Source organism: Pinus tabuliformis, chromosome 1_2, assembly GCF_031772625.1.
Source record: "Pinus tabuliformis cultivar Carrire ecotype Pingquan chromosome 1_2, CPIR1, whole genome shotgun sequence".
Classification (NCBI taxonomy): Eukaryota; Viridiplantae; Streptophyta; class Pinopsida; order Pinales; family Pinaceae; genus Pinus; species Pinus tabuliformis.
The window spans coordinates 1,200,908,594-1,200,918,103 of record NC_142298.1 but is presented as its reverse complement, the minus strand read 5'-3'; the positions used below and the strand labels follow the sequence as shown (position 1 = coordinate 1,200,918,103).

Sequence of the window (9,510 nt, the reverse complement as noted above, 5' to 3'; positions counted from 1 at the left end):
ATAGGCTAGTCATAGTAGCCCTTAGCTTAAGAGGAACCATTATCTCTTCTAGCCTCTTCTATAACTTATCTCATGGAACAATGTCAAAATATTTTCTAAAGTCAACAAAACAATATAAGAGATTAGTCTTATTATTGTGGTATTACTTTGCAATGATCTTAAGAGTAACAAAATGGTTTATGGTTGAGTAATATCTCCAAAATCTAACTTGTCATTTAGCTATTTTACCATGGCTTTCAAATCAAAGACTAATCTTATTTTCTAAAATAACTCCATACACTGTGACTAAAATGTAACTAATCATATAATCTTATAATTGAAACTAATTACTGTATAATCATTTAAAATAATTAAAAACACCAACATGAAAACAAAAAATATAAAACCTTAACCCATTAAAAACAACACAACCCCTTTAAAAAAGAAAAAACAGAAAAAGAAAAAAACAGTAGCCTCGCCGCCCCCCACCCTTAGTTCCGAGTGGCCTCCAAATCAACACCCTGGCCACTCCATAATGACCTCCCAAATATAAGCCTTTTAACTTCTGCCTTACGTTTGACCGACCAGTTGAAAACAAAGGATAAATGTGACTTACGGTTCCGATAAAATTTCTCCGCACGCGTATGACTTTGACGACAGCCACGAATTAGTCTGACTCGATGTGGGAATTGCTAATTTGGACCATGATTCAGGTTAACAACCATGGGTTACGTAACGTCAATTGCCGGGGAGTATCTTGAAATATATACGTATATTCTGTGTAATTATACATACAACTTGGTGAACGATTTGTTTGTGCAAATTGGAGCAAGTTACCAGATATAAAACTATTTCAGGAGGAATATATTAGTGTAATTATTGTTATTTGCTATTGGATTAGTGTTCCCGTTAGATCTGTTGCAAGTGGAGCCCGGGTTAGTTTAGGGAAAATGCAGCTATAAATTTGGGTATGTGGGTACCTCCAGATTCAGCAGGAGTAAGATTGTTGATGTATATTAGTGGGTGTGTGCCCCCTTGCACAGAGTATCAGGCAACTGATTTGTCTGACGCTCTGGGAGGGTTCCTGCTGTTAAAAAAGAGCAGAAGTTGTGTCATTAATCAGAATCCTCAGAGACGAGTTCCTCCCTTTTTTAGCTGTGGAGAAAGAGTTTGTAGCATTGACTGAAGAAGGGATTTGTATTACTGGGGACCATGTTTTATAGTTTTCGGGGATTTTTTTTGTTTTATGGAGGAAAAATTGGTGGCTCTTTGCTAGTTTTTGTGACAGAGTTGAAGGATTGTTTGCATAGTTGTTAGTATGCTGGTTTTGGAGTACATTGATGTCGGTAAAGAGTTTTTTGTTATTTTTCTGATTGTCAGTGTTGATGGTCAGGCAGAGGGTTGTGAAGGTGTAAAAGGAATTTAAGCCTTTTCCACCATTTTGAAAATGCCCTTTTGAAGTGAGGGAGTAGTCAGGAGCTTTGAGGAACTTTGATCCTGGTTTTGTAGCCAATTTTGTCTTTAGAAAACACCCATTACAACTTAGCCTGGGATCAATATATGCATTAGTAGTTCCAGGGAGGCTTAATCAAGGTTTGAAGTGTGAGGTCCTCTTTATTGCAGTCAATCCATCACGACTTCCGAGGAGTTCTATTCCCATTTGTGAAAGACTGTACCCAAGTTAAACGAAATTGTGGATGAAGATTGGTGTTCAAGAAGTTGTTTAGCTTGAAAGCCATTTTATTTTTTCAATTGAAGAGTGTTCTGAGCAAGTTTAAGAACTAGGGTTGCAGGGACAATCCTCAGTAGCATCTGGAAAGAGAGCAGAGGAGAGGAGAGATGATGTTTCATCGGATACCTGATCAACCATCCGATTCATCACCCAGCAGAGAATGGCCCAAATACAAGGTCAAGGTCTGCAATGTTCCTAGGATCTGCATAGGTTTCAATTTAAAGGGGTCCTCAGATTCTGTGGGGGGCAAAAGCCCAACTTCTCGACTGGACATCAAAACCTTTTCTGGAGTTGGGACCAATCATTCCCGGTTGAGTACTCCCAAGCAGCAAAGAAAGACAATACCGATTGGTTCTCCACATGCATTTGCAAATCCCACCTCTCAGACTGGAAAGGAGGATTCAGAGTGCTATACTTGTGTTACATCCCATGGTCCAAAATTGAGCACAAAACACAAATATAGTCATCGTGGTACCAAGTGTGAAACTGTGCAATGCCCTGTTCGGAAACAACATGAACATGGAGTATGGGATGTCGCGACCCCAGCTGGGAGCAATGCAAATGTTACAGTGTTTCCTGTTGCCCATTTTCTCAGCGCATGCTATCTCTGTAAACGGAAGTTGAACCATGGGAAGGACATCTACATGTACAGGTCTCTTATAATGGTCACACCATGACTTTTATTTTAATCTTTGAGAATCACATTGAATTTGATTATAATTTTCAATTCTCAAGATCTAGTCTCATTCTGTGTTTGCTGATTATTGCAGAGGTGACAAAGCATTCTGCAGCGTGGAATGCCGTTCCAAACAGATTTTGATGGATGAACGAATGGAAACATTCGCTGCTTCTCGACCATATTCACGGAGTGATACTTCTTACGGTAGAATTTTTTTCTTAACGAATACAACTGCTGCTTCATAAGATCAGAGGCATGGGAACTGTTCATCTGTTACATTCTATGTATTGTTTGCATCAGAGGATCTGTAGTAAAATGCACGGCCACAGATGATATAAAAAGATATCTCTGTTTTGCTCGGAGAGACAGGGAAGGGATGGGATGGGATGGGCTGTACTTTTCTGAGGCATATCGATTTGCAATGAGCTTTGTTGTGATGGACTTTGTTCTGTTTTGGAATTTGACAAGAAAACTTGAAATATTGAGGCTTTACATATTCTCTGAGTTTTGTTCCAGTGAATCCTATTGTTTTTAGATACTACTCATATTATAAATTCGTTCCAGTATGATTCAGATCCATTTCTCAGGGCAGATTAAAAAATGCGAGGTGTGATTGCAATGCAAAATTTGCATATCATCTAAAACTCCTAAAATTGACCTGAACGATGTTTGATAAACTCATAAAATTGGCCTTAACTGTGATTGATAACCCGGACAGGATCGCTTATGTGACAAGTCATTAAATAAAATCGCACCTGATGCGCACCTGCCTTCTGAACTCGGAAACAACAGTTATGCAATGTCATATTTCCATTAGTGAAGGTGAAGTCACCCTCCTCTGCAATTTTGTAATGGATGTGGCCCTACTCTTCCAAAATAGATGTTGAGGAGAATCTTTCGTTTCTCAGTGAGGACATGAAGCTTTTGACACTAAGTTTTCCAAGTATTTCTTCAAACCGAAGGATTTTCGTAGATTATCAACCAGGCGAAAATGGACAATGTATAAAAAGGTTCAGCTGTCCAAAATTTTCAGCCCGATAATCTGCATTGTTATGACTGCGGGACCTTTTGTTGACATAAATAAGCGCTCTAATGCAGAGGGAGAGGGTCAACAAAAATAAAGGCTCTAATGTAGAGGGAGAGGGTTCCATCCAAATTTAAAGCGTAGAATGCTAGAATAAGGATTATCGATCTCCAGACTCTCCGGACGCTTTTTTTAAATGGCTCTTCAGAGTTTCATTGAGGAATTCACATTAAAATGTTGTTTATATTTAATTAGTTATTTTAAAGTTAGACATTAAATGCATTAAAATGTTGTTTATTTTTAATTATGTTGGGGATTTTTGTAGGGGAAAAATACCAAAAACCAAACATTCAAACATACAGAGGCAATGCTCTGTTTTTACTTTTCTCCAGGATCCTTTTGTGCACAGAAGACTTAAAAAAAAATCACTGAGAGACAGAGTATTTCAACACCATAAAAGATTTCTGAGAAATTACTGGGTTAACTGGTGTAAATCCCTTTTTGCATTCACTGCAGTGAAAACAACTTACTGCTGTAATAAAAGTTTACATAAGTTTACTGCTGTAAACAAAATTCACACAGACTTACAAAAAAAACTTCACCATTTTCTTTATGCACTGCTTGTGCAAAAACCACACATGGTTTTCTTACAACTCCAAAAATTACATCACCTGGTTCTTGTCTTTTTACACACTGCTGTGTGTTTTTTCTTTTACCGCCCCATCATTCTTTTTCACTGCTGTGAAGAATGATTTCTTTTCCTCCCGTGTGCAACACTTACAAAAAAAAGTCAACACTCAAAACATAAAAGACTTATTACATACGTTTTTTTTTACATTCAATACATGCCGTATGTAAATATAAAAAAATATTAAAACGTGCCCATATCCCATACGAAACTTAATTAATGAGCATATGCGCCCATACCTCCATAAAAAAGATTTACGTGCAATATATGAAAACTTCAATATACTACCTACCACTATGACATTTCATTAATTAAACGTATGGTCAACAAAACTTTGATTTACTCCACGCTATGAATTTAATGTTTGTCGTATGCAGGTTTGGAGCAGCTTCGGGCAATCAACGGTTGAAGAAGGTGGAGCACATCCGACGGTGGAGGGCAATATCGGAAGACCAACAAGTGCTGAACATTAACCCCCGAGAAAATGACGTTGCGTTACGTCAGGGCTGAACCACGTGTCAGCTCCAAAATTTCTCGGGCTCGATCATCGGAAAAGTACCTTTGCCTGAAATCAACCCGAGAGCTTTCCGGCTGGTTGGCTGAGCGTTTTCTGGCAGTGGTCTGGCTGCGTTGAAATTACATTTTCAACACTCCCCTTTAATTTCAACAGCTGGGCATTCGGTCATACCCAGACACTTTCTCAAAAATTCAAAGCTCTTCTGATCAAGTGGCTTTGTCAAGATGTCTGCTACCTGTTCTTAAGTCCTGCAATGTTCTAGGACAATTTCTCCATTGTTCACTAATTCTCTGATGTAGTGAAATCTTGTATCAATGTGTTTCGTTCTCTTATGAAACACTGAATTCTTTGACAAAGCAATAGCTGAGCTATTGTCACAAAAAATCACTGTCGCTTTTGCCTGCTCTTGGCCTAAGCTTCTCAACATTCTTCTCATCCAAACTCCTTGACATGCTGCTGCTGTAGCTGCCACATATTCAGCCTCTGCTGTAGACAATGCTACAATGGATTGCTTCTTAGAAGCCCATGAAATGGCTCCTGAGCCCATATTAAAAACATAACCGGAAGTGCTTTTCCGATCATCCACACTTCCAGCCCAATCACTGTCAGTGTATCCAACCAAATCTGAATGTTCTGAGGCATGATATAAAATTCCAAACATTTTGGTACCTTTGACATACCTCAAAATTCTCTTTGCTGCCTGCCAATGTGCCTCCTTTGGCCTCTCCATAAATCTGGAAATTAAACTAACAGCATACATTAAATCAGGCCTAGTAGCTGTTAAATACATAAGGCTGCCTACAATACTTTTATACAAGCTAGGATCAAAATCCTTGCTGCTGTCCTCTCTGCTGAGCTTTAATCCCATTACTGTGGGAGTGATGGCTGCCTTGCACTCTTGCATGTTAAATCTGCCCAAAACTTGATTTACATATCTTGCTTGAGATATAAAAATTCCTTTTTCATTTTGATCTACTTCTATGCCTAAGAAGTATCTCAAGAAACCCATGTCAGTCATTTCAAATTCATCCTTCATGACTGATTTAAAATTTTTAATGAGCTGATCATCATTACCTGTGAAAATCACATCATCAACATACAAAACAAGGCAAATAAGGAATTCATTCCTTCATCATAAATGTCACTTAGATTTCTAAACTTCTTACCTCGTTCACTTGGTGTGCAAGTGCTTGAAGATGCACTTGAATTTCCTCCTTGTGGTGTGCTTGGAGAAGCACTCTCATTAATCCTTAATGGTGTACCTTGCTGTCCTTGTGTTGTCCTCAATGGTGTCCCTTGCTGTCCTTGTGTTGGCGCTGCTGTTTGGGGATGTATTTCAGCCACCTCCTCATCATCTTCATCATGAGACAAACAGTTTTTGACATTCACTGTTTTCTCTATGCTTCCATCCCAAGCTTCCTCTTCAATGAATTGAACATCCCTGCTGACAAAGAACTTCTTGGTAGATAGAATGTACAGCCTGTAGGCTTTGGATTCATCACTGTATCCAATGAAGATGCATTTCTCCCCTTTGCTGTCCAACTTCCTCCTTAGCTGATCCGGAATGTGTGCATAGGCCACACACCCAAAAACTCTCATGTGGGTGACACTTTGCTTTCTCCCACTCCATGCCTCTTCTGGCACTTTGTTCATGACTGCTTTTGTAGGACACCTGTTCAATATATAAACTGCACAATGTACAGCTTCAGCCCAATACTCATTTGGCAAATGCTTTGCCTTCAACATGCTCCTTGCCATCTCCATGATGGTTCTGTTCTTCCTTTCAGCAACTCCATTTTGCTGCGGAGTGTACCTTGCTGTAAACTGTTTGTGAATTCCATTTTCTCTACAAAATCTTAGGAATTCCTTGGAGATATACTCACCTCCTCTATCAGTTCTCAAAACTTTTATGTGCAGCCCGCTTTGGTTCTCCACAGGTGCTTTGAAATTTTGGAATTTCTCAAAGACTTCACTTTTGTTCTTGAGGAAATATATCCAAGTCTTTCTTGTAAAATCATCAATGAATGTCAAGAAATATAGGCTGCCAGCTAATGATGGAGCTTGCATTGGTCCACACAAATCTGAGTGGATAATCTCTAAGGGTGTCTTTGCCCTTATGCTTTTCCCTGATGGAAAACTTTCTATGTGTTGTTTGCCCAATATACAACCTTCACAAAGGCTGTCCGGCTTCTCTATCAATGGTAATCCCTTTACCATTCCTTTTCTGCTTAATAAGTTTAGACCTCCAAAATTTAGATGCCCGAATCTCAAGTGCCATAACCAGTTCTCATCCTTTGGCACGCTTTGGAAGGCCTCTTGGGTGACTGCTGCCATTTCCCTTTTGTTCTTCATGTCTGCCCTGATCCGGAAAGGGAACATCCTGTTCCTTGTCATCTTCACTTCAGCAATGCATCTTTTGCTGGGTGGTATATCCATGATGGTGCACACATCATTTACAAAGTAAACATTGTAACCCTTTTGGATAAGCTGTCCAACACTCAATAGGTTACATCTCATTCCGGGGACATAGTAGACATCTGCTATGGTTTTCCTTTCTCCTTGTTTTGTAAATATTTTTATCTCCCCTTTTCCCATAACAGAGACTTTACTATCAGTTCCTAGTGTGACCTCTGATTTCAAATTCTGATTTAAGGCTGAAAAGAGGGCTATATTCCCTGTCATATGGTTGCTGCAACCTGAGTCTAAAAACCATATGTCTTCACTATGTGTTTCAGCCATGTTACAAGCTAACAGGACATTATTTTGACTGCTGTTTTCTCTTGTAACATTTGCATTTTGTCTACTACTCATATCATGCTGTTTCTTTCTACAATCACTTGCATAATGCCCATACTTTTTGCAATAATAGCATTGAACATTAGATTTATCATACCTTTGTCCTTGAGCATGATATTGTCCTCCTTGTTGGCTGCTGCCTTGGCCTTGGTTCTGATTTGGATTGCTGCCTCTTCCTTGTGCATTTGCTGGGCTGTTCCTTCCACCTCTGTTCTGGCTTCTGCCTCTTCCTCTCTTGTTTCCTCTGCCTTGACCTCTTCCTCTTCCAAAGGACATCTGGGTCTTGAAGGCTTGCTCAAGAGATGAGTTTTCATTCCTACTCAACCTCTGCTCATGTGTTATCAGTGATGCATGTAGCTCATCAACTGAATAACTTGAGAGATCCTTTGTCTCTTCGATGGTGGTGACTATGGCATCAAACCTTGAGGGTAAGACCCTCAATATTTTCTCCACAATTCTTCTGTCTTCAATGGTTTCTCCATGAGTTCTCATTTGTGTGATTACTCCAATCACATGAGTGAAGAATGATTCAATGTTGTCTGACTCCTTCATTTTCAAGTTTTCAAAATCCTTTCTCAGCAATTGTAGTTTTGCTGTCTTCACTCTCTCCATGCCTTGATAGGCTGTCTTGAGGGTTTCCCATGCATTGTGTGATGTTTTAGCTGCTGCTATCCTTGGAAATATACTCTGGTCTACTGCTAGATGCAACAATAAAATGGCCTTTGCATCCTTCTTCCTATTGCTCTTCAGGAGATCTCTCTCTCCCTGAGTTAATGCATTGAACTCAGTTTCATTTGCTGGTTCTTCAAAACCATCTTCAACTATTTCCCATAAATCTTGAGAAGCAAACAAGGCTCTCATAGTTATAGACCAGTAGTCATAATTCTTCCCATTAAACTGTGGGAGCTGGGTATTAAACATACCCATACCAGTGCTTGTGCTGGCCATTCCTTGACTGTGTATTTAAAAAAAAACTGACTGTCTCTTTCAGCAGCAACACAAAGAAAAATCTTTGAGAAATACCTGAACCCTTTGTTGTCTGAGTCTTCTGTCTGCCTGAGAAGTTTTGCTGCAGCAACAACCTTCTCCCTTCAGCTTCTTTAACTTCCTTAAAGAGCCTAAGCCTGCTCTGATACCACTGTTGGGGATTTTTGTAGGGGAAAAATACCAAAAACCAAACATTCAAACATACAGAGGCAATGCTCTATTTTTACTTTTCTCCAGGATCCTTTTGTGCACAGAAGACTTAAAAAAAAATCACTGAGAGACATAGTATTTCAACACCATAAAAGATTTCTGAGAAATTACTGGGTTAACTGCTGTAAATCCCTTTTTGCATTCACTGCAGTGAAAACAACTTACTGTTGTAATAAAAGTTTACATAAGTTTACTGCTGTAAACAAAATTCACACAGACTTACAAAAAAACTTCACCATTTTCTTTATGCACTGCTTGTGCAAAAACCACACATGGTTTTCTTACAACTCCAAAAATTACATCACCTGGTTCTTATCTTTTTACACACTGCTATGTGTTTTTTCTTTTACCGCCCCATCATTCTTTTTCACTGCTGTGAAGAATTATTTCTTTTCCTCCCGTGTGCAACACTTACAAAAAAAAGTCAACACTCAAAACATAAAAGACTTATTACATACGTTTTTTTTACATTCAATACATGCCGTATGTAAATATAAAAAAAATATTAAAACGTGCCCATATCCCATACGAAACTTAATTAATGAGCATATGCGCCCATACCTCCATAAAAAAGATTTACGTGCAATATGTGAAAACTTCAATATACTACCTACCACTATGACATTTCATTAATTAAACGTATGGTCAACAAAACTTTGATTTACTCCACGCTATGAATTTAATGTTTGTCGTATGCAGGTTTGGAGCAGCTTCGGGCAATCAACGGTTGAAGAAGGTGGAGCACATCCGACGGTGGAGGGCAATATCGGAAGACCAACAAGTGCTGAACATTAACCCCCGAGAAAATGACGTTGCGTTATGTCAGGGCTGAACCACGTGTCAGCTCCAAAATTTCTCGGGCTCGATCATCGGAAAAGTACCTTTGCCTGAAATCAAC

General features: G+C 39.1%; 1 protein-coding gene across 1 annotated transcript; it reads left to right on the top strand.

Annotated features, from left to right (window-relative positions):
* The first annotated feature begins 914 nt into the window (after nucleotides 1-914).
* LOC149210560 (FCS-Like Zinc finger 14-like) lies at nucleotides 915-2,788 on the top strand. Its single transcript, XM_089394450.1, has 2 exons — nucleotides 915-2,363; nucleotides 2,482-2,788. The coding sequence occupies exons 1-2, from the start codon at nucleotides 1,819-1,821 to the stop codon at nucleotides 2,633-2,635; spliced, it is 699 nt and encodes a 232-aa protein (XP_089250576.1). The 5' UTR covers nucleotides 915-1,818; the 3' UTR covers nucleotides 2,636-2,788.
* Nucleotides 2,789-9,510: the final 6,722 nt, after the last annotated feature.